Raw genomic sequence first — 27,431 nt, forward strand, 5'->3', positions numbered from 1 at the left:
GAAAGATGAGACGAATTTAAAATAGAACATAGTTGGTGGGTAGGTGCCTGACCATACAAACTCGTGCCTGGGTGATTGGTGACGTCATAGGTCAAAGGTCAGAGGTCAAATATCCCTAAAACAGTTTTAGCCATTACCTGCTTTTCAGTATGTTGGGAAAAGTTATTAAATCACAAGATACGAAGAGAATAATGTGAAATTTTTAAAGTGGTACTAAAATGCGGTTGTTCAGGATCGAAATCAAAGGTCACGGTAGGTCAGAGTTCATATTGGCCTAAATTGTGCGGAGGAGCTGAAATCTGCAACTCCATTGATTTGCCTGCTTTTTTATTAAGTAGTAGGGTTAATTCTCATCGAATGTTAGCTTGACTTCAATTGGAGTAACTGGTAACACATCTTTCCGTAGTCGGTGATAAGTCTGTTATTGTATTATCATACCGTCACTTCCGAATAGGCCACACCCGGATGCTACTCACAGTCTCGGAATGGCACTCATCACATGACTACCTCCCATACGTGAGATGCTTCTTTATATAAAATAAATATATAGTATTGTCACGGTTTGCATTCCCGGGATAATCGCTAACGTGTGACAACAGGAAATAATTGTTGTTGCTTAATCTGTTTTGACTTATTAACGTTTGTGGTTATGCCAGAAAACGTTTTGCTTGAGTGAGGGAGAACGACGACAACAGTAACAATAGATATATACCCCTTGCTAAGAGGATATCTTTACAGTGTACGTGCCCCACCTCTCCCCCCATGTATCCATGCAAATGGTTTATAATATTGAAAACGTCGCAGTATCAGTTGAGTGATTATAGTATAACGTCTGTAGTCCACACTTTGCAACTTTGTTGTATTATGTGACATTGCAAATTGCACAAAATTAACATTTCCTAATCTGTCCACAGTACACACGACCCCAGCAATTTAATAGAAAGTGTGTGCCTCCCCCCTTTTACCCTCTGAAGATAAATGGTGTTGAACTTAATCTTTACAAAACTTGTTGTTCATTCATATAGCTTAGCTGTATTTAGGGCTCCACCTTTCATCCGCAGGAGTGCGTGCATCTCAGATAAAGAACCGTTGATTCAGTGTATGTGGTTATGTGAACCAGGGAGCTGTTTTCCAGGTAAGAAAGAAGCTTATTGCAACGTAATAATGTTGACGATAACATATGTAGCTAATAACCAGTGTATACCTTTCTCATTTAAATTTAACCTTGGTTCTAACTATTTCCCTACATAAAAGTCAATATGAACAATGTTTTTTTGTATAACTATATTGCATCCAAACTCGGCATTACCTTGATTGGGTACTTCTTCTTCTTATTTTCCCCATTTATACGTTCAACATTAAACATATTTATCTTTTATTAAGGTTTGGTCCTGCTTGGCTGAATATGGTATGATGTAACCACCAGAGAGTATTGATTTTTCCTTCAATAACGTTCATTATTTTTCATTAAAATCTCTGATAGTACAAGATTATGAAAGAAGATACAAGGCGATATGGTGTTGTTGCTATGCAACAAAAAACAGACTAGATAATTCGAATAGAAAATGGAAATGCATATTTTCTTATAAAATCCATTGCATCCAGACTCAGCTGCCGCCTTAGGTGTGTCATGGAGTTTACCTCCATGGGTGTGTTTATCGTGGTGTGGAAATCATTGCTATGACATTACCACACACTGTGGGGTCATACCCTCCTCCCTACCCTCGACGCCCGGTGTCGTGGACACCGCAGCCGTATAACGCCATGATCGCACGACGGTCAGGGAGAATTGCAATACTCACAGTCTCGACTCTTGCACACTAGACTGTTTCTTCCGTTATTTAAAACCATGTGGTCGTATAGCAACCAGGTCAGCGTATATAAATAATGCTTCATGCGATATGTAATGAATCTGCGTTGCCTGCAATGGATAATTAGCGCCCTTATGCAGTCCGGCCTCGTGCTAGAACTTAAGGCACGATAAATTAATTAATTTACTACTTATTTTCTGTGCAAACACTCTAAAGTTGAGATTCGAATTTATATAAATATCAATACATTTCACCAATAATATCGAAAGGCATAGGCATATTTGCTGTTGACGTTGGGAATGTTGAATGTTACGACTGAGATCTCCGCTTGAGAAAAGACGATATGAGTCGGACTTAATATAATCATATATCTATTTGAGCGAAACAAAATGCCGAACTGCTTCTCGTGGCATACACGAGGTGACACGGGGTCAGGTAATTTTACAGTTATAGTTTCCAGTCGTTCTGTGTTAATCATATCAGTTTATGTAATAGCTACAGTGATTTTATGAATATAATATACCACATCCATACTGTGATGATTCCTCTAAAAACGTCACACAAGAAGAATGAAATAGTCGAATATGAGTTTTCATATATACAACTATATTCACAGTATTAGTTCTTTACTTGTTCACAATATAGTAATACGTGTAAAAGAATACATGGCATCTCGTACAAAATGACAATATGTAAACAGTCAGCTCCGAAATTAAAATAATAATTACAATATAAACAGTCTCACCACGCGATAGTCAAGTAGACCTATATACAATGGAAGACTACCTTACTCTGTTTTCATATTGTACCAGTTTAGTTTTGCGTAGACATTGACCAAAGCTAACTGGTATGGTGCGGGTTTCCGCTGCTTTTACAAGAATATAAACTAAGTTTTGTTTTTGTTCAACGGAATTTGGTGAATGAGTATGATTGAAAATTTCTTACTAAACATATCTATATATAATGATATCGCCAATCTGAACTGATGTGAAACTATTAAGAGTAACGTTACAAGTGCATTCTCTATTAAAATTCTGGAAGGATTCATTTTCTTTGAAGTACAGCTTAAATCAGTTCAGTTATCGTGCTAATAACACATAAATATCATTTTCATTTTGACTCCGCTATCTTAAACATTAACTAGTCAATATCTGATTCTTTCCACACTTCTTTTTTTTTTGGTGTACTTACAATCTATATATCTTTTATTGTGAACAGAACCCTTTTCTTCGTAGCGAAGAATCAGTTTTGAAATCTTTTTAAATTTATAAAAAGTTATTGTCCAAGGAGTATAGTCAACCTTGAATGTATATATCGCAAAAGGTTCCAATCAAGTTTCAATATTTACGTGCTGATCAAGCAGGTAGCATTGTATGAATATAGTCTTTACAATTATTTAGAACTCTCCATAAAGGGAAGAGGTATATTTGCAAGATTGTGGAATCGATGTGAATTCATCAAAAAAAATGCTTGTCACACGAATATAATATAAGCCTTATTACATGCAATATTACATCGATTAAACTTCAAAGAAAATATTCCAAAGACGAGAGATGTCGGCATCCATTTCTACTGTAATTGTATGTCACGAACTAGGAGTTAAGGTGGACAAAGAAGTTCGGCTCTCTTAACCATTTCGGAACATCACCTAACATAAGTTTAAAGCTAACAAAAAGAACAGTGAGGACTTGCTTAACGTGTCTTAGATAAATTATCAAGAAGGATATCGTGGTAACTTGCGAGGTGTAAACGAGAGACAGAGTTAGGTTGTGAAGCTGACGACAGTATATTTCATTAAAGTCGAGGAAGTAAAACTCTTATTGGTAAGATTTGTGTGAATTTCAGATTTTAAATATACCACAGTAACGTATAATCATTATAACTTCAAACGCCCGATGGTGAAAAGAGGAAACATGAAGAGAGAACAAGCAGACACTAAGATGTCCCTACAATTCCCGACGAGAAAGGACAAAATTCTCGAAGATGGACTGAGGGGAGTGGGCTGAAAGTAACTGGTGACTAGGGCTATTATATTTCACTTCTTTATCTCCCTTTCCTTTTACAGTTACTTCAGCTATTGAAGAATTTGTAGTGTACTTGCCATCCAAACATTACGTGTTGAGAATTTAAAGACAATGCATCGAGACGAACTCGTGATCGTCCTTTTTACAGTTGTGATCATGGCAGAGGGTAAGATGTGTTTTTAGTTTCCGTATCTGCAAATGTTAATATAAAGAAAGTGAATGTATACATCTACTACTATATATAATGCCTATATATAATGCCTATATATAATGCCTATATATATATATAATGCCTATATTTATATATAATGCCTATTATATATATATATATGTATATATGTATATATATCTATCTATCTATCTATCTATCTATCTATCTATCTATCTATCTATCTATCTATCTATCTATCTATCTATCTATCTATCTATCTATCTATCTATCTATCTATCTATCTATCTATCTATCTATCTATCTATCTATCTATCTATCTATCTATCTATCTATCTATCTATCTATCTATCTATCTATCTATCTATCTATCTATCTATCTATCTATCTATCTATCTATCTATCTATCTATCTATCTATCTATCTATCTATCTATCTATCTATCTATCTATCTATCTATCTATCTATCTATCTATCTATCTATCTATCTATCTATCTATCTATCTATCTATCTATCTATCTATCTATCTATCTATCTATCTATCTATCTATCTATCTATCTATCTATCTATCTATCTATCTATCTATCTATCTATCTATCTATCTATCTATCTATCTATCTATCTATCTATCTATCTATCTATCTATCTATCTATCTATCTATCTATCTATCTATCTATCTATCTATCTATCTATCTATCTATCTATCTATCTATCTATCTATCTATCTATCTATCTATCTATCTATCTATCTATCTATCTATCTATCTATCTATCTATCTATCTATCTATCTATCTATCTATCTATCTATCTATCTATCTATCTATCTATCTATCTATCTATCTATCTATCTATCTATCTATCTATCTATCTATCTATCTATCTATCTATCTATCTATCTATCTATCTATCTATCTATCTATCTATCTATCTATCTATCTATCTATCTATCTATCTATCTATCTATCTATCTATCTATCTATCTATCTATCTATCTATCTATCTATCTATCTATCTATCTATCTATCTATCTATCTATCTATCTATCTATCTATCTATCTATCTATCTATCTATCTATCTATCTATCTATCTATCTATCTATCTATCTATCTATCTATCTATCTATCTATCTATCTATCTATCTATCTATCTATCTATCTATCTATCTACCTATCTATCTATCTATCTATATACATTAATATATATATGTTTTTTGTTGTTGTTTTTTTTGCCTGATATTTCACAGCTAAGGTTTGTTACAGGTATCAACGATTAGTTAATGGACATTTCAGATGGGCTATTGCACCAGAGGATGAGACACATAATTGCACATCATATCGTCTTGGAGGCGTCTCACTTGAACAATCGAAATCTCCCGTTGGCCAAGATACAGCAACTGGTACGTTCTTAAATCATATATATATATAGTCATTGGATTTTTGTCCTCATATGTCTCTAATGAGTTCCAAACTTCACGTTATTCGTAAATGTTTGTAAAATTATCCATACAAAGATAATAATAGTAATAGCCAATGACTCGATTTGAGTCAGGAAAACCACAGGAACTGTCCTTTAAGAATCTATCTCAAACAATTTGTAGACCTATTCTCTCTAGATTTGACTGTATTGTTTATAGAGATTAGATAGAGAAAGCACAACCGATGTTACTCTTTATACTTTCATGCTTATCCTCGTGGCGAAAGTAATTTTAATCATACATTTCAACTAGAATAAAATATATTGTTTTTACCTTAAGGATTTTTCCAGTTACTTATATGGTCAATATACTTTTATCAAGCCCGTGTTTTTGCTGCAATCGTCATTATTTTGTGTACGTAATCCAAAATCGAAAAGTGTTTCTGCTAGATTGTTTCTTTTTCAAGAAAATCCTCTTTCGTTATTTGACTGCTGAGGTTATTTCCCTTAAATACATTTTCAAGCACAAATTATGCTAATTATAAAATTAAATGTTGTTCAAATTGATTATGATATTCTTTGTTCAGCCTGATAAGATCATTTACAAGTCATAGTAACAATGGTCACTTTTAACAGTACAATGACGATAACGTATTCTTATATTGTTTTCACAGAAAGAGATGAAACACCATTCAATAGAATAACAACTTCTAGTCATTCATCGGAGGTAGCAAGAGACACATCCACGACATATGTTAGTCCCTCTGATGTCGACTCATCTACCGGTCTAGCTGGTAAACCTTTCACACTCCTCGTTATCGTCATAGTTACCGCGACATCATAATCTTCAGTTAAGTTTATATTCATTCATCAATCCATCCATTCATCCACCATCCATCCATCCACCATCCATCCATCCATCCATCCGTCCGTCCATCCGTCCATCCGTCCATCCGTCCGTCCGTCCGTCCATCCGTCCATCCGTCCATCCGTCCATCCGTCCATCCGTCCATCCATCCATCCTTTCATCCGTCCGTCCGTCCGTCCTCCGCCCGTCCTCCGTCCGTCCGTCCGTCCTCCGTCCGTCTGTCTGCCTGTCTGTCTATCTATCTATCTGTGTATATATCTATCAATATCTATTGCCCAATAAAAATACATTTCACCTAATTGTATTACGGTATAGCTTTTAAATCTTGACTATGTAAGCAAAAAAAAAAGGGGAGGGGGTTCAATTAAGTCATTTAAAACTACAAGCAAGAACTATGCAGATGCTTAATATCCAGTCTGAAAGTCACGTGGATTTTAAATGTTAAATGTGAATACAAATTTCTTCAAGGTTGCAACGTTTTCATTGCTGAGGTAAAGAACTATTCCATTGCAAAGAACGCCTGCCGAGAAATTGGAGGAAACATATTCGGTTATGAGCATTTGCAGCCTAGTACCTCCGCAGAGGTAAGTACCAAAGATGAATGTCGCCATACAATAAAAAGCAAAAATACATATATCAGTATACAAATATCCTACTATTCTCTTTTTGTGTGTGTGCGTGTGTGTGTGTGTGTGTGTGTGGTATACCCATTGAAGAATTAAATGTATCGAAAATAATTGTGAACTATGATATGGCTGGTTTCAAAAAAGTATATATGTTTACACGTTGTAAATGGGAGTATTTTCTCAATCTTCCGTAAAGTTATCATATGTGTAGAATACCTAGAAACTACAAAATGATTTATCTAAGTGTGCTTCTGTCAAGTGCTCATATGTGTAGAACGCCTATAAAACTACAATATGGTTTATTTATGTGTGCTTAAACGTTGTAAATGGAGTGTTTTTCAATCTCTGTAAAGTTCGCATATGTGTGTAAAACTACAACATCATCGCTCCAGTTGATTTCACAGATGGCGTAGTATATGAGCAAAATATTATGCAATAGTTTCTAAAGAAATGCGACAGTATTAGGTCCCAGGGTTTTAGAGTCTTTAGTTTGTCGCAATCCAGTGCCTGTAGTTCAACATAATTTTATTCTTCCACCAGGCGACATTCCATGATCTGATGAGCACACATGAACTATCTTCCTGCATTGGAGTATGGGTTGATATTATTCGAAAAAGTGAAAATGGCCTAAATGAATTCGAATGGAATGGCGGGCCCGATTTCCAACAAAATGATAGGTATGTATAAGCCTTAACCTCAGTCCAATGTTGCATTCCATAGCAATAGCCGATCAGCCTAAACTCCATTGTACAGTATTAACATATTTCGGCCTCAAGCCTACGTAGGTATTTACTACAAAGATATTAAAACAACCAGGTGCATACGATTACGCAAGCACCATTCGTTGTGTACGTTTTTAATACAATCATGGAGCTACAACCAGTTGTTGTAGCTACATGATACAACTATTGCTGACAAAAATAACTCAAATTGCTTAATTTTCAATCTAACTTGCAAGGATTGTCTAGGTTAGAAACTTTGTTTCGGCTGACGAAAGAAGAGTTACAACTTTTTTTTTAGGCATTCTGGCGAAATTTTTCTTTTTTTCCCCTTATGTCAGGCTTACTTTTTTCAAAATAACAACATTTGAAGTTGAAACGTTTTGCATGGAAATTGAATTTGAAGCAAATTTATGCATGGGCGCTGTCTTAGAACCACAAAGTAAAATGTGTATGTTTCCTGACTTGCCGACGTTGAACATTGGGAGGCCTGTGAATAAGATCGTGAACACGCTGTAGTAATAAGATTATGGTCAACAGATTGTCCACACTCCTTGGATAAGTAAAATTTGATCCATATTTAGTATAATATGTCGAAACAATTAAATAAGGCAACACCTTTTGCCAGTCCAAATTCAACTGTGACAATAGATGTAGTTCTCATATGGTGACCTACCAAGTGTTACAACTTCAATTATCGATATATCGAAATGCTTCGTAGGAATTGCAGGCAAATCTCATTGGAATGCTTGGAATCTGTCTCTCTTGCATCCGTCAAAAATTGCATCAATTTCCCAGTTTCCCGTGTAAGGTTTTATTGATATCAACATTTGAAACTGCGAAGAAATGAATTGCGGCTGTATAGTAATCTAACGCAGCCACCTTCATCTCCATATTTAATCTTTTTTTGTAAAAAGACAATATTCTTCAAGTGATAGCTTTCTTTGGTATTTCTACAGTTGGTGGAATGACGGCCAACCTAATAATTATCCAGCACCGCAGGACTGTGTGACATGTATACCAACCAGCAATTGGAAGCTCGAAGACAAACAGTGTACTAATGCATATTGTACATTGTGCTTAGATGCAAGATGTGGCTAGACCAGCAATGATGTTTAGCTTCTATACACACAGGGTTGTAATATTCATTATAACTCTCCTGCAATACGTATCTTTTAATAGTTAGTGTCTCACAACACATTGAAAAATGTGATCGTTTGATTCATATTAAGGTAGTATGTATGATTAGATAGCGAGTTTGTTTTTGTTTATATCATTTTCTTTACTTATTTTTCGACAACAAGTTTCAAAAGTGACCAGAAAATATGTGCTCAAATTGCCCTTCTGTAGCCCATGTTTACAATATAAACACCAAAGACAGGGGACTATATAATCTATGCTATCAAAGTGGACGACAATCCCTACGACTTTCAACGAGGCAAGACTGTTATCAGGAAACCATATTTACTGCAACTCAGCATATATTTCGTAAATTCATGTGATATAGTAATCATTAATGATACTTTCTATGGTTTTATAATATGAGTCTGATCTTACTTTATCAGTATGTTCTGAACATTATATAGATTGAAAATGTTAATGTTAAATTTTCTAAAAACGAATGCTCTGTCACGACTTTATTTCAATATAATCACTTGTAACTAAATTTTTAATAAAGTGTGTCTTAGGATGGATGTATAGAACGGAATATTGACGTTTGAGGCAACACCTCCCTGTGTGTAGTACCGAATGTGAATGGTATATGAATAGATTTTATGACGAGGTTTCATACAACTACAAAAATAAATGTACATCAGATATAAGATTTTGGATCACAACTTGGGCTGAGATCTATGTAGTGCCAATTGCTTCTATTTGGTGATTTATCTAGATACACATTTCTACACAGGCATGCATGCCATATATGTGCCGAAAGTTCTAAAAGGCTGATACCATGGATATTTAACACTTGCCTTTGCTTTCATCAGATTGTGTTAAGTATTAACTCAGCTTCCGAGTAGACGCCGTATAGGAGCAAATGTTTGGATTTTTTTTAGGACACATTTCGCTGTTTCACACTTTAACGTCTTGTTTTTAACATATTATATTCTCAATAGCATTGTATTTAACTGTTTGGTATTACATTTTCGAGTTGTATATCATGTGAAATTTGTCACGATTTTGAAAAACAGGTATGAAATATTTTGATCAAATAGCTTATAATTATATGAAGCAATTGTGTTGAAGTTTAATGTGAATACTTAATTAAAAGTATAGTCGTTACTCTGGTTTTATGTGATAATATGACAGATTCCTTAAATCCGACTTGCTCAAGTCTTGATAAAGATTTGAGAGCGTGGTGGCCAATTGGCTAAGGCGTCGGACTCGTGATCCAAGGATTGCTGGTTCGATTCCTGCCTAGTTCATTACGTTGTGTCCTTGGGAAAGATGCTTTATCTCACTTGCACTCTCTCCATCCAGGGGTTAAATGGGTACCTGTGAGGTAACTTGTCATTGGGCGCAGTATATAACTGCTGCCGACTGGAGGGATTTTCTCTGGGACAGGTTATCATTGACCAGGGGTAATATAACGCCTGTAAAGCGCTTTGAGACCTATCGCTGGTATAAAGCGCTATATAAAAATCAAATATTATATTATTATAATATGACAGATACCTTAAATCCGACTTGCTTAAGTCTTTATAAAGATAATCAGTTCAGTGGTATACTTTATGTGAGTTCATTGTTTCCTAGAATCATGTAAATGCATACCGGTAGTTATTGGTCAATACGTGTTAGTGATATTTTGCAATAAGCAAACAATAATCGATCAAACATTAGACATCAAGTACCCTAAAGTAAAAGTATGAGTGTAATTTTGATTTGACTTATACATGGTATAGGCGGATTTGAGTTTCGGTAAGAATCATGTTAGCAATTTGACAAAACCACACAAATTAGAGACATGAAAAATGTGGTAAAGATGATTATATTAAAACGCCGTTTAAATGAAAGTTTCAAAAGCAGACTAGGTTAGCTTATATAAATTTATAAATAATATTAGTCTTATTTTGGGTGTTTGCCTATTCAATGCAATACACAACGTTGGTAAATCACGTGTTTAAGGAAATACTCACAACATGTGATTACCTTGCATTTAAATGTTTCGGTTATAACGTCATGAGACTAACGAAATATCATTCATCACAGTACTTGCCGCTCTCTCCTGTAGTACGATTACGATAATTCTCTTAAGTAATATAATTTATTTACTGGCTTCAATTGACTACAGCTATAGTAAAATTATAAATAGAAGAACTGAGAGTGAAGCCGAACTTTACATGATTTCTGTATTAAAAATATTTGTTCTGAACTTCCTGTTTGATTCTTCATTTATTCGTCTCTACAGCAGAATGTATTGAGAATATCACTAGTATCCTGGCATTCTGATCAACGTCTAAACTGTGCCCGATATCTTATAGTGACCTGCTCTTACTGTACCCCATCTGTGTTTCAAGGAATGATAGTTTTTGTCGCCATCTTTATGTAATAAAGCAAAACTGTTACACGACTGCGCGTGCATACGCACGCACATTATATATGTATAACGAATGTAATGTTTTTTTTTTTACTGTTTTAATGGGTAAAGCTTTGTTAATATTACCGTCTCGTTGCAATCTGCCCGACGTTTCACTGAGTGATGTCACGCATTAAATTGTTATCAGACCCTATTTTACAGTAACCTATCAATGTGTTTTTGACAGGATATTTAGAACTCAACGCAAAAAAAATGAAATTTTCACATTACCCCGTGTGATCGAACAATCTGATATAAATTTTACCAGATTATTTCACTTTCTGTCAAAGCCGATATAATTGTAAATAAACAAACTTTTATGATCAGAAAGTCAGTTTTCACATCTTGATTTATAATTGACATAATTTTGTTACTTAACTAACCAGGCTGTACATTTCGAAGCGGTTATAGATATATCATCTATAAAGGAGGTCGATTCATCTTCAAGATATTTGCTAAAAAGCATCTCAATAACATACTAAACAATTATGAATAACAGTTGGGAGAGGTTAGGTTGGCAGACGTTCTCTAATCCCCCCCCCCCCCATACACACCCATAACTCCAGCTCATCATATTTCCATACGATAGTAATATACTATGGAATTGCGTAGTAAAGTTCAGCATGGGTTACACAAGGGGGCCGAACATTACATATGGGTGTTGGGAGGTTGATGCAATATTCATCAACCATCAATTTCTCTCCTTTATTTGCAATCGTTATGAGCAGTCTCAAAGCAAAAGTTATTTTTTAGGGGATTGGGATGGAGTGAGTGGGGCAGGGGGGGGGTGGTTTGTGGGTATAAGGGGGAAGCAATATGGGCAACAACTATCACTATTAACTAAAAGGGCTGCTTTAACTACGGACAATTTTAACCGGGTCGATATCTTAAGCAACGGACAATTCTGTTGCATGACGTCACTGGGTATGTTCATCTTGACTGTCCGTTGGGAAGATTCAGGATACTGTAAGATGATATAAAAGGATCGTCTCTTATGCTAAATCTCTGGATAGGTAATTGAAGGCTAACATTGATGATGACGTCACTTCCTCATTGTATATCTAAAGGTTGAGGTTAATCAACTCTTATATCAATTTGAATCATCCAGCCAAAACATCATGTTCTTATTAATAACATATAAACAACAGAGAGCATCGTTGGATGACATTGAGCACCATCTGTTCTTGACACATTTGTATATGCATTGTTAATATGTCATGTGAGGGCTATAAAATGTCTTATTTATCCCATTGAGTTTAGTGTTACATCTGATGGAACTGATCTAATAGTCGGTGGGTTAGACTACAAAGTCCAGTCACTTTAGCTGATGAACGTCAACTGCTTAAAAGTTGAAGTCGAAAAGAAGAAATAGAAAAGGAAACAAAAATTGAATTCGACAAGGAAGATGGTCTAATAACAAGGAGGAGAATGAACCAAAATGTGACGCATGAATTATTCAGACAACCATTAGCGTGTGGATTGTGAACCACGAAGGTTCAACGTTACATAAAAACATAACATCCATCACAAAAGCTCAAGCGTTCGAAGCATTTCCGTTTTATAGGAATGACTTTGCAGCACACTTTTCTGCACGAGATTGACCAATTCTATATATAGCTCACTATAATCACGTGCCGGTAATTCACCTTCAACGTGACCAACGGAGAAGGGGAGCTGAGGTGTGGATTTATCCGTCACTTTTTGGTTTGCCTTGTCTAAACATGTATAATAATTATCCAGGCTGCTGTAATCATTGAAAATTCGGGTCAACGTAACAAGTATGACTGCACCATTGGTATACCGACGTAAAAGCAATGTCCGATTTTATTTCTACGAGGAAATTGACAGCTAGCTAACCGTCAAATTATCATTTTGTGTTTTGTCGTAGGCCTACCAAAGTCCGTGAAAATGTTGGAATTTTCCTTAAAACTTTCTATAAATGGTCGAAAGTTTGAGGAAAACACCGAAATCTCGCAACAGTTTATTTTGACCTTTCGTTGTACCCTCATACATCCTCCTACTTTATTGAGTACCACCTAATTATATTACTATCCCGGGGTTTCAAGAAAAGTTGCTATTTTGAGATGAAAATAGTTTGTTGAACTTTTAAAACGTTAAGATTTCAAGGAAGAAATCGAAATATTTGGGAGATAACAGTATTAAAATTTGTGTCATGAGTGTGTCATTTTGTCAGGTCATGAAGACAAAGTGTTGCCGAAGGTGCAAACACGGCTATTCCTTTAGCTATTCTTCTTCTCTTTTAACTTTGCATTTTTCATTCTTTTTTCCATGATCAAGCTGATTTTACGCACTTGACACTGAAACAATGAAAGCACTTATTAGGTACATGCTCAGAAATTCAACATGTTTGATCCACCATTATTTTGGAAAGCTCAACTTTATAATGGAAAATATGTAGTGCTATAAATAATAAGTCTATAAAAATCAATGCAAATGAGAATCGGTCTGTAATATTTTGATTTGTTCAAGCTATCACCTTTGTCTGTCAAAGAACTTTTAAGCTGCTATTTCCATGCAGGGTGGAATAAAAATGTTCTTACCTTTTCTTTAGTGTGGTATCTCGTTCATCTCTATCACATAGACACCTGATGATGGTTGGGTGTGCTTCTGATACCTTAACTAAGACTCTTCTCAGACGCGTAAGTAAAGATATTATTAGAGAATTATAGTGTATACAAGCATCTACAGATGCCTGTAGCAGCGGCGAATTAGATATAGGAGGCTGAAATTTGATGGAAACAGCCAGATGCGAAGGAAGGAGCTTGTGCAGGAGGGGGCATTCCCGCCCTCCCTCCTTGTGCACGCCATGGGCGTTTAGTGCTGTTGCCAGATAATGGTACCGCTTGGAACCACATCGTGACCGGGTTTGCGTTACTTTTACCAAACAAACGTAATACAAAAACATAAATGGATCTATCCACTAACAAGTAACTATTGTCAACGAATTTAATTTATAGTATTTTATTTTTCTCATTCCAATTAAAGGGGTTTTCTTATATAATCGTCCCTGGTCCTACCGAGGGGATTTCATTACACGGTGCTTTTTCAGGGACCTTAATTTTCCTCGAAGAGATCGAGTTTGATTTCCCAGATTCCGAAAAAAAATGCTAGCAAAGTTGATTTTACAGCAAATGATAATAATGGATTCAAATAAGACTCACATACGTACCTCAAGTAAGAGGATATTAATGTCCATGTGCTTAATGTCTTTCGTCGTTGTATAGTCATAAATTTAATGCTTGATACGTGTTACCGGAGGCCGGTTAAAACGCAAAACGTTCTCTATGAATTCTGGACTGCTCACATAGCGTAAACATCTTGTCGTATAGATTTTAATAATATGAAAGCAAATGCACCACTTGAATGGCATTAATCTATCTCTATTGTTATAAACTTGTTTCGCAAAAGGAAGATGTGGTTCTTCAATGAGTATCGATAAAGTCCATTAGTGTGTTACGTGTTGGACATAACGGGGACTACTTGGTATTACAGTAATGGCGGTTTTCTTCATCTCTTCATTGTTCATCAGAATGTAGTCCATTGACTGGTAAAACAAATAGAACAAATAACAAGGAATCGGATAACATTCTTCCTAGATCAAACTAGTTTTATCCTGAGACGTGTACAACGAACAGATAGACCGAAGACTGCGAAGAGTTGAAGACATCCCGAAGATCAGGTGTAGTATCTGTTCCCTTTAGAGGGGAATGGTCATACACACCTCACGATGGTCACACAGTCACAGTCTCGATGCAAGGGGACTATGGTTGAGAGCGGATCAGATGTTCGGTAGTTCGGTTTTCGTGCCCATGGTTCTTTCCTGGGTGAGTTTTCTTTAAAAAAATATATATATCCCCGGTATTCAATCATGGGAGAATGATCGACAGATAGATTTTGCTGTAACTTGATTACTCACTTAAATAAATAAATAATGAATAAAGCAGAATTTTAGTCTTGATGTTATAATAGATAAAAAAAACCAAAAAACTTTGAGTCCAATACTTTGTTTCTGTAGCTTTTCCAGTATTTTTCAAGATATGTATCGTTAAATATACTTAATTTCTGGAATATTCGTTTACTAGGCTAACTTGATGGTGACGTCGGCTCCTCATTGCAGTTCTTATAGTTAATGTTAATCCGTTGTTTCTTAAGGTCAACCAGAATATGTTCGTTAAACTTCATATACGCAACAGAGCACCCTTTGGATGACATTCAACACCATTTGTCCTTAACAAATTGGTAATAAATTATAAACATGTCATTTGAGACCATATCATCTTAATTTCTCCCTTTGAGTTTTGTATTGCAACTGAGGAACTAGTCTGATGGGCTGTGTACTAAACTAAAAGGTCCAGTCCCTTTAACTCGTGAACCTCAACTGTTTAAAGGGTCATTCCAAAAAACAAACAAAAAATAACTAACTGTGCTATACAACCGTAGCTAGACCGAGAGCAGTGGTTTTAAACGGTCCACGGCATATCAAAGTTAATTTGGTTCCTGAAGTTATCAAAACACAATAAGAGGTATCTTTTTTTTGTGAATCTCAAACAAAGTTCACAAAATCACTACTACTACGTACTATCCGGTATGAGAATTGCTACAACAATGTTGCTTATAATGGGACCATATTGACACTGGTATACTTTGGTCTTCTTGCAAAAGTGATATAGATTGAATTCTATGTATATTAAAATGTTATCACATGGTCTTGCTGGCTTGTATGTCTCTGGCATTGCAACGAATATAATGCTTGTTTTGGTGTAGGTTGGGTAAATCTTTGCCAACACATTTATACCCAACAATGAGTTTAATTGCTTGGCTTACCACAAATAACCAAATGGCGATAGTTTGAAACAGGGTGTTTTTAATATAAAATAATTATATGGCTCTTAAAGGCATCCGTAGATTCACTTTTAGGAGAATAGCGCCTCATCAGGCCACGTTTTCAGTGGACGGTGGCTGCAAGCATGCCGGTCGCAGAGATGTCACCACCTCTGGCCAAAGGCAAGGATTCACGCACGCCACCTAGTACGCTTCTGGTCGATTTGACCGACCTTCTGCGCATCCTCCCGGGTTCTTTTGCGACAACAAGGGAGACATGGTACGGGATCCTAGGCCACAAAAAGTACCATACCTACAGCCAAAGGTATTATCGCCAGAGGCCTGTCTTGAACCCTAGCCACGATTTACACGACCGACAAGGAATGAGTCTTTCGTCACCCGCTTAACAGCATCGGCCACCACATCAGCTAGTAAATTATGTGGTTGAATTAATATATCAAGACTTCAGCGTCGACTACTGAAAGAGAAAAAGAAATTTATAACGTGTTTAACCAACCATTCATGGAGTCGAACTCAGTTTCATCGGCTTACCAGTCCACTGCTCTACCATCTGAGCCATATGACAAGTTAACTTTTAGCGAGCTTAAATTGGTATTATTGGTTGGATACAATCTATTGGTAACAGTGAATGACACTGCCTTCAACGAAATCTCTATTCATCCTGTTTTACTCTCATTAGAACAACGGATCTGAATATCTTTATTAACAAGAAGCTCACGCTTCAATGTCTTTGTTTACATTGCAGCAAGCAGTAAGAATGTCGTTTCCTTTCAAGACGTAAATGTACAATAGGCTTATTCCCCGATACTATCGATGAAATCGAAGCAAGCAGTGAAAGAAAAACCGATTCCGTGAAATCTTCTTATTCACAAAAAGGTCGATTACGATTATGCTCGCAAGAGAGTTCTTGCTGTAAGTTGTCTCCCTTTACAACTAAATTCTATGCAGACGATTATGAACTGGGATTAAGCCTAACATTTCAACAAACAATTTCAAGACCTTTTTGAATGAGGAAGGGACAATACTTATTAAGTCAAACACGTTAACTACATAGACTATTCTTATTTAGGAATCTGAATGGCTGGAAATAGCACAGTAATTCGAAACTCGAAACATAATTCATAGGGTTTTGAGTTTATGCAAGTAGATTTGGGAAACACGGGGATCGGGAATTCGTCAACTACAAGACTTTGTTTAGCCCGCAGTGACTTGTTGTATTTATTGATACTCTGAAACTGCGGTATTTGCGTGTATATTTTGTCAACACTCTGACATGGTCGACTCTATCAGTAGCTAAAATCTCTATAAAGCATAAGTTATAGGAGACAATAGCTAGTCCCTTGCAAGGTCGTAGCTACTCTCCTTTCACCGCCGCCCCTCCTTCTCATTTCATTTGCCGATACGTTACTGAACCATGACAGTTGTATATTAGATCTCTATAACAAAGATATAAACGAACGGAATAAAACTTAAATTTCCTCCTCCTATTGATTTGAAAAGAGGTGTTTGCGTCACCTCTCATAGAGTGTGGGTTTGAAAAAATTGAACATAGAACAAATAAATGATTTGTCTTTCATCCAGAACTCACCTTAATTTATTATTTGTCTTTCATCCAGAACTCTGTTTTACTCTGTTTAACAAAAGAAAGGTATAAACGTAGTTCGGTTAATTGGGTAACTTATGTACGTAACCATGGTATCGTCTTGTATTAGGATCTTATATTGCCATAGGGTAACACGCAAATGTGTCACGCTCACTTCATACGATTTGACGCAAATATATCTTATCATAAAGAACATGCAAAATTGAGTGGGACCATCATATTTAATTAAGGGGTTAATCAACGGTCTAGCGTGCGTTACTCACAGGATTAATGCACGATCGGGGGATAATGCAAGCGATGCACGAGGGCGGAGCCCGAGTGCATCCAGCGATAGCATTCATTCATACACTACCATTTTTGTGGGGGAAAAATCATAAAACAAAACATTTTTAGTTACATATAACCAAAGATTTATTAAAGTGATGCCCCTTAATTTTACCGTGCGTTACTCACAGGATTAACCACGGTCAGCTGACCTGAATGGACCAATAGGATTTAGGAATCTTTACTAAGTATGAATGAATAGACGATGGGCCAACGGAGACATTCCTCCCTCCCCTAACTAACTTTAACTTCCTCACCCGACCCAAATTTATTCATGCATTACATTTAATCTTGAAAAAAGAACATCATGTTACAAAGTATTGTAAGTGTTGTAAGTGTCAAAAGAAAGGAAGAACCAATGAGAACATGTGAACAATAGAAACATTCTTTGTTTTCCGTTTCAAGTCATGGATGATTAGAGATTACGTTGATCCCAAGAACTAAACCGCCATGAAATGGAAGAAAAGCTAACAGGGAAAGCATTCTTATAAGAAATCCCTCAGAAAAAATACACTTTATACAATCATAACAGAGCTATATGCTGCTTGATCCTTTCTATGGATTTAAAACTGAAGACATTAGATCAAAGAAAAGGGAATGATACAATCGTGGCACACCTGTTTTCAATCTTTCAATCACATGAACTACGATTGTGGCAGAGGTCAGGCATAGTTTCCCTCCTCACTAGTAGGGGATTCTCCCTAGCAGGGGATTCTCCCTGCTTGCCTGCTGGATGTCCCTGCTCCCATTTTGCGTATGAGTGAGAAGATATAATTCTGTCAACAAGATCGATGAGTGACTATATGCGAAATATTGTAAAGTCAAGTCAATTTTTTCATGTTGTTTACCATTGATTCAAATTTACTTTCTTTTATGTTTGTTTCCATTTATTTGTGTTTTGCATTCTCTTGAAGTGGAATGTAGCAATTCAGTAGCCTATCAGTTGACACAGCTGAATTAAATCATGTGAACTGTAAGATATATGCAATAAGTATAGAACACATAACGAGGGGGAAAAAAGATGTGTCATTTTATTAGGCGTGACATGTCAAAAATCAGGTTTAAGCATGAAAGGTATAAACGTAGCTAGGTAAATTGGGTAACCGTACGTAACCATGGTATCGTCCTGTATTAGGAACTGGTATTTCTATTGGGTAACTCGCAAATGCGTCACGCTCACTTCATACAGTTTGACGCAAATATATCTTGTCATCAAGAAAATAACGTGAGAACAAGAGAGTAGGGATGCAAAGCGAGGACTGAAGCAGGAGCACGTACAAGGGCAACGCAGCGAAAGACCCCCCCCCCCCCCAAAAAAAAACAAAAAAAAACAGAAGCGAATCCCGTAGGGATTTTCGTACTCACCATGTTTTTTTTAGGGATTGCCACCCCACCATGTTTTTCTGTTAGCTAAGACCCTCAGCTATCACAATCTGCTTGTTTGCCATTTAATTAATGGTTGGTGTGATCACCAAGTTGCCAACACATTCATTAAAACTTGGAATTAAAGAATATGTCATATCTTTGTAATTAAATAACCTAAAAGCACAACGTTAGTGTCTCAGTATATATATTTGAAGCTGTCTTGGTGAAACCAATCACAACCAATAAAGTCAAAGTCATCCCTAATTAGGGCTGTTGCCATGGCAATAGCCATGATGAAATTTGGACTTATTGTAATATTTATTATAAATATACATTTGGAAAAATATCACATAATATACATATACTATATTTGCATATAGAGCTAATAGAAGTGTTGATGACGCAGTCCTATTGTTTTTGCATAAAATTTTTCAACACTTGGAAACTCCAAATTCTTTTGTTAGGGCTACATTTGTTGACTTTTCGAGTGCCTTCAACTCCATTCAGCCGCACTTATTAATTAATAAACTGTTAGCTATGGGTGTAAATTGCAGGTTACTGTTGTGGATCTTAAACTATTTAAGAGACAGACCACAGTTTGTTAAATTAAATGGCATTTGCTCTGATGTTCGATCCGTTAGTACTGGTGCCCCTCAGGGATGCTGTCTATCTCCTGTCCTTTTCTGCTTATACACTAACGATTGCAGAAGTAAACACGATGTCTGTTCTATTATTAAATATGCTGATGATACAGTGATAACCGGTTACCTGCACAACGATGTTGTTGCTCCGTATGAGAAGGAAATCGAGGATTTTGTTACTTGGTGCAACCAAAACTACCTAAAATTGAATGGCAAAAAACTAAGGAGATAGTATTTGACTTCAGAAAACAGCCACATGATCATGCTCAAATCAGGGTTAATGATGAGATTGTCGAAAAGGTGCACCACTATAAATATCTAGGTACTATCATTGACTGTAAACTTAACTTTAAAGACCAGGTTATTGCAATTAGATCAAAAGCTTGCCAACGATTGTACTTTTTACGTAAACTGAAATATTTTAATGTCGACAACACTATTCTTTTACTTTTTTACCAGTCAGTGATACAAAGCGTGCTGACTTTTAGTATTATTTGTTTTTACGAGCTGCTTACAAAGGATTCTTCGATTAAATTAGAGAAGGTTGTAAGGGCTGCCAGTCGTACTATTGGGAGGGATATTTGCTTAAAAACTATTTATGAACTCTACATTGATATGGTGCACCAGAAAACCCATGGAATATTAAAAGACCATACACATCCTCTTTTCGAAAACTATGTATTCTGCCGTTCAGGCAGCAGACTTCGTTGTCCACTAGATAAGACCGATATGACATTGCTTCACCGTTAATTCTAGACATGACTGATGACCAATAACCGTCAACATCTTTTGGACAAACACGGGCAGATATACCTATAGAATATGATATCGCGAAGCCTGAATATTTTCAATTTGGGGATAATATTTGTGAATGCATCTGGCAACAGCAGTGTGAATGATGTAATCATGACAATTGTGTTGAAGTTGTCTTCTTTGTTCTTCTTTATTCATATTAAAATTATGTATTCCCTGAGAAAAGTAATATGTTTAGAAGAACAAGGAAAAAACCGTTGCACTTTGATGAATTTTTATATACAGACCAAAAAAAACTTTGCGAATGTATCACATTTCAAGGGGAAATAAACAGAATATGCAAATAGGAGAGTAATACTATATGGTAGCACATCTACCGTGATAATATTTCAACCCTACTGTTTGCTATTTACTTCCCCTCACCCTTCACCCTTAACCCTCCCCCACCCCCACCCCACCTCACCAAAAAAACTAGGGAGTGTTAAGCAAGTCAAAATAGGTTAACCATAGGTCTGTGAACCATAAATAGAGACAATGGTATAAGACATATAATGTTAGTACGGCGTGTCCTTAAAGTGTACGTCCATTTCACGCTTCGAAGCAATCATACTGACAGTGAAAAGTGTACTTCCAAAAATTTACCCAATAGAAACTGGACTGTGAAGTGCTTTGCAGCGTCATATTGGCAAAAATTGTCCAAAAGGGTGTTGGTTAACATATATATATATATATATATATATATATATATATATATATGTAATGATGAATTTTCACGAACACATTCATGGACCCCCAAATTCGTGCTTGAAATCATTTCGTTGTCACGATCACTGTTGTTTGAGAAACTAATGTTGCGTCGCGATATTATGTACGTTGCACCTTTTTGGTCGTTTGGTTGTTAGTGTTGCTATAATGTTATAAATATCTCTGTTTTAAACGGCCATGTTTCTGCACATCTGACATGCTCATACGGTTAAATTGATGTGTCTCCGTAACATCAGTTCAGTCTTCTGTTAATGCAAGTCCATAAATACATAGTTCCAAAATAACCAAGCTAGCAAGGGTATTCATCATGATTATGTCAATAGTAACTATGGACAATTACTTGCAAAAAGATTTCAGTGTAATAATAGGGCTGAAAAACTGATATGTCAATGACGTGCAATTATCTCAATTCAAACTGGGCTTGTCTACTCAAACACGTGGAGCTATAGTATAGGAATACTTTTAGCCAAATACACACACAACTACATAGGCCTAAAGTACGTACACCGATGCAACAACCTACTCCAGTTACACCATAAACAAAGATGATATTGTTCTGCAGTGCCTACTGTAAGGTTACGTTTTGCTAAATACATACCCAGGGGATTAACAATTGCAGTATTCAAGCTCAGATCATGCATTCCACTGTGCTTGTGTTTATTTTCAATAATTCGCGCGCATTGTCAGGTGACTACACGTGATGTATCTCCACTCGTCAATCATCACCGAAATTGGTATTTGGAATATGTTAATGAGCTAAATCGATGATATGTCGATTTAAATAGGTATATGTCAATTTGAGTTGCTAGAAACTGGTATAAGTCCAAGGAAATTGACTTCTACCAATTAATTCGACATATCATCGATTTAAACTGGTATATGTTGACTAAAATCGGTTTATGTCTGTTGTGTTTTTGATTATAATTGTATTTATATAACTTTTTAGTAAAGCGCCACTCTTTTCCTTTCGACTACTCAGAAATCGTTTTGTTTACAATTTGACACGTTTTTACATCTCAGAAGCATCGCTTGGTTTAGATGCGATCATTTAGCCTTAATCTTTCTCATTTTTTTTTCTAACCTTGGAGTGTGATAGTCTTTTCACCATCCACTCACTCATTCACCAACATATACTTGAATTAAACTGCTGGCAAACGTCCATGATCTTGTCAATGTTTATCTTTGTTTGGGGGTTTGATGGGAAATGGTTGTCTGGCTGAATATCGCCCTGCGTTTTTAGCGCTAGGGTATCACAATAAAAAGACTGAATCAAGGCATAGCAATGGGTACACGATCAGGAAGAAATTTCCGTATTGAGAAAGAACCCAGCGGAACAGCGAATAAGGAAACAGACAAAATTAAAACAATGGATCACGACATTAGTACAAGGCAGCATCGTGAATCAGTTAACGTTGACACAAAATCTGTTAAGTCAAAATGCACTAAAAGCTCAAGCATATATGGATCGTCCACGAGTTCAGCAGCAATGAAGGCACGAGCTAAGGTTGAATCGGCTCGGACATTGCTCGCATATGCAAACAAAGAGGCGGAACTGTTGAAACAAAAGGCAGCACTGGACGCTGATATGCTTATTCTTCAAAGTGAAAAGGTAGCTGCTGCTTCAGCTGAAGCCACAGTGTATCATGAAGACCAACCATTAGGAAACCATGACGAATTACGTGATGTAGATATTCACGAAGTAAATTCCAATCAGCGAATCAGTGATTATATTCAACACCATTTTAGCGACCAGGCGGCTTTAAGAAATCCAATCATCACTCAGACAAGAGCAAAGTACCGGCAAGAGTCTGAAGACCTCGCTAAGTATCTCATTCGGAAAGACTTGGTGAGTTCCAGACTTATTATATTTGACGAGAAACCAGAACATTACAGAGCGTGGAAGGCATCATTTAGATTAAAATCGACCGGTTCACAAAAGAACATAATGCGAAAGGGATGAAAGTTTTTCGCTCTGTGAACATAATACTGTCAGAAAACGAAGACAACATAAATAGCCTATGCTACTTTCTTTAGTTTCTGCGTTTTTGTCCATGTGAATCACTTTACTTCTACGAAATTTGCTGGAAATTATCCCAAACGCAATCATAGATAATAGGTTATATTATTTCTACTAATTATTTCTTTGGCGGGTGTGGGGGGGGGGGGGCGGGGTGGAAGGGGGAGATGAAAACATTTGATAACCCTTTTTGTGGAGAATCTCTCCCATGTTAATAATGCTTGACTATTCGGTCCACTGATTATATACACGGCCAATGAAATGTGTGTTTATCGGTCTTCGAATTGTAGGTACCGTATCGTTATTAGGAGTTATACTTGAACTTAAAATGGGCTAATCAGCCTTTTCTTTTACAGATTCAAACAAGCACCGTTCTGATCTCATTATTTGCATTATTTGGGATTTTTTCTTGTAATATGTTTCGTAGCCTATAGGCTACTGAAAGGGAGACTTGAGATTGAATCTGAATAAATGAAGAGCACAGATATTTATTTTATTAGGTTTTGCTGTTTCAAGTTACAAATTTTGTTTGAAGACGGTACATACTTTTTCTGATCAATCAATAAAAGTTGACCGTCACAGAACATAGTTGGTTTCAGTTCACTTTGCTAAAAACATGTAGAAACCGATCTTCAGGGTTATATAAATTCCAGTTGATTAAAATCGACCTGTCCACAAAAGAACAGAATGAGAAAAGGGATATAAGTATGAAATACTGTCAGAAAATGAAGGAAACATAAATATCCTGTACTACTTTTTTGATTCGCTGCGTTGTTTGTCAATGTGAAATAAATTGTTCTACTTCTACGAAATTTGCCGGTAATTCTCCCAAACGCGATCATAGATAATAGGTTATATTATTCTATTATTCATTTCTTTTGGGAATAGGGGGGGGGGGGGTGAAAACATTTGATATCCCTGTTTGTACAGAACCTCTCATTTCTTAAGAATGCTTGACTATTCGGTCCCCTGATTATATACACGGCTAATGAAATGTGTGTTTATCGGTCTTCGAATTGTAGGTACCTTATCGTCATTTGGAGTTACTTGAACTTAAAATGGGTTATTTACCCGGTCTTATTTCAATTTCAAACATGCACCGATTTAAAACTCATAATGCTCCCTAGCTTACTTAAATAAAGGACTGAGATATTCTGACAACGGCAACTGACAAGACATATATTGAAAAACAAGCAAACCTGTCGAAAATAATATATAGTAGTTTTATTAGGTTAGTTTTGTTAGTTGTTTTAAGATAGTTTAGGAAAGCAATCCTTCACATAACTCTTTTCTTCATGTATTTCTATTCTAATGATGCTATGCTTCATAAAAAACTATTTCAAAAATACATTGAAATTGACTTAATGTTAGAAAGGTCACCTGTCTTGATTGTCTACATATTCTCATTAATTTATATAATATACCATTATTCATAGGCATTAACTCTCTATATCCAAGCATAAGGAAAATCCTTTTCCATGTTAAAAAGTCCTACGGTAACATTCTTTTTAAATGTAGATACATTCTGTAGCTGTTGGAAATATAGTGGGAAAATACCCAAACCATTTAACATGGTTACATGCAAATCAAAAATATTTGTTGAAAGAAATATCACCGTCTTTATATCATGCAAAATTCGTCTGTAACTTGCTCGTCAATGCCCTTATTTAATTAATGCTGTTTGTATATATCCATTCTATGTTAGTAGGTGGCACATTGGTTTTTCAAATAACTTTTACTTGTCTCAAAGTCTGATTTGGAAGTTGTTCGAATATTGATGCCTAATTTAGTTGTCATCATCTTCTCTAATGATCATGCATGGCTGGTCCTGTTTAAACACAATATGTTAGTCCTGAAGTATTTCTATGGTCCCCATATTGTAGGCAATATACTTTCATACTTGTGTTATGGAAGAGGTGTGTTTTAATTTCAGGACCGAGGGCAGCATTCATTAAAGTTGCATGTCAAAGTCAATGTGTGTTTTTAATTTTACCATGCTGAAAAAAGACACATATGCATACTATAGGCAAAGACAGGACCATCTTCAAACTTTGAGAGGAGAAAGAGGGCAGCATGATGATGGCTATAAGCCAAAGAAAATCCCAGGACCGGGTTTTCGGTCCTGTCTTTTCAAAATGTCCTGCCCTTTAATGTGTGTTTCCCAGCACCGGTCCTGACATTCTGGGTGAGGTGCATTCGTATACGTGCACATTGACTTCATCATACAACTGTATACAAACCCGCTGCAAGTAAACATATTGTCAAAAATGTGCGTGTGCTGGCGCGGGCACTGGTTGTATTGGTATTCAGTGTCTGTGTATATGAGAAAGGCACGGGTTATGAGTCGAGCGTCTTCGGCTCTGGAAACAATCTGTTCGCGGTTACACATGTGCAGATTGCAAGTCTGTTTCATGTTCCCAGTAGAGTTCCCCCTTTTTATCTGTTACCATGGTAGCACAACTGTAAAGCTTGCAAGTTCCCCTTGCAGTTGTACTACTAGATGTCACGAAACCCGGGAGACACATCGTTATACACCCACCAAGTTTGAGACATGATGGTTTGGAGTCCGCAAAGCACCTTTATAAATATTTGAACTTCCTTGATGTCATTACCTTTGAAATGTTTTACGTCAGCTAATGCGCTCTTAACATTGAAAGTCGTTACATCCTACATAGGTATGACACTTTCCTTTTACTAGCTTTTACTACCCAACTATATTTGGTGATTTGAACACGATTTCAGTCGTTTTGTCATTTGGTGTGCTCGTAATGGCCAAAATATTGGACTGGGTCCTTTCAACATTTGACCTTATGACGGCATAGGTCACAGATGCACAACAACCCAAGCCCAGCCATATACCCTCAATGTTGAAAGTCCATACGGTACAGGACATACTGTACCTTAGGAAAACGCTTTTGCCAAAACCGAGCCAACGTTTACTTCCATTGACCACATGACTTTTGACGGTTTACATTAATGAACGCGCTACCAATTTTAAAAGGATTATATCTCGAACGGATTTGAGAGTCCTTTTGCTAAGCCCGTGAAAGGCTGATTGCTGCATTTTGTAATTTGACCTTTGATTTTGTATCTCCGTGACCTTAAGACGGCATTGGTTATCGAGATATTACATCCCATACCCGGCACATATTGTCAATGATGGAGTAATTTTTGACACACTATTTTGGTCAAGCGCCCACGCACGCCGTACGCACGCACAGCCACACAAACGGTTTCGCAACCAGACCTCCAAATGGAGACCCCAACCATCATTTATTCCTAGATGTCCATGATGTCATATAGTGTATACGTTGTAAAATTATTCACACCATGCATTTCCATGGCATTGTAAAACATAACTATTTGATGACAAACAATTCAAACAGATTCCAACATAGGCTCGCGGAATGGTTTATGTCGGTATGATCTTAGTGCCACATTGTCTTTCAAACAACTGTCTCAGCAAAGCAGCAAGTAAGAAACGTGAAGTAGCTCTAACAGCCTGGAGCAAAGAATTTTTCCGCATTGAGTGGTTCATATTAGGCTAAATATGGCAGAAAATTCTCAAAAAAACAAACAAGTTTATCAAGCGTGTCAGAAAAGACGCCAAGGTGCATGGCTTTATACTATATAAAGAAACTTTCCCTATTGCTATACTACAGTTTACGTCCTTACATATACTGTCCAAAAAATTTCCCGTGGAAGTGAACGAGTGAGATATAAATCAAATTAACTACTCAGGTCTTAAGTTCAGATGGGTTTTTATAGACAAGATGAACAAATACTGCATTGTCCTAGTGTGTGACAAATGAAACTAAACGAAAAAGAAGAAAAACAGACAAGCGAACAAACAACAAAAAACACAAAACAGACAAACAAAACGCAAAA

General features: G+C 36.3%; 1 protein-coding gene across 2 annotated transcripts; it reads left to right on the forward strand.

The window, feature by feature from the left end:
* Positions 1 to 846: 846 nt before the first annotated feature.
* LOC139981494 (uncharacterized) lies at positions 847 to 11,546 on the forward strand. Of its 2 annotated transcripts, none has more exons than XM_071993908.1 (7): positions 847 to 1,135; positions 3,877 to 4,001; positions 5,253 to 5,405; positions 6,097 to 6,216; positions 6,759 to 6,874; positions 7,457 to 7,593; positions 8,595 to 11,546. In XM_071993908.1, the coding sequence occupies exons 2-7, from the start codon at positions 3,947 to 3,949 to the stop codon at positions 8,734 to 8,736; spliced, it is 723 nt and encodes a 240-aa protein (XP_071850009.1). In that variant the 5' UTR covers positions 847 to 1,135; positions 3,877 to 3,946; the 3' UTR covers positions 8,737 to 11,546. The 2 variants fall into 2 exon arrangements, with proteins under 2 accessions (XP_071850009.1, XP_071850008.1); XM_071993907.1 differs by lacking the exon at positions 847 to 1,135 and adding an exon at positions 3,246 to 3,634.
* The last annotated feature ends 15,885 nt before the right edge of the window (positions 11,547 to 27,431 follow it).

This window comes from Apostichopus japonicus, chromosome 15 (genome assembly GCF_037975245.1).
Source record: "Apostichopus japonicus isolate 1M-3 chromosome 15, ASM3797524v1, whole genome shotgun sequence".
Taxonomy (NCBI): domain Eukaryota; kingdom Metazoa; phylum Echinodermata; class Holothuroidea; order Aspidochirotida; family Stichopodidae; genus Apostichopus; species Apostichopus japonicus.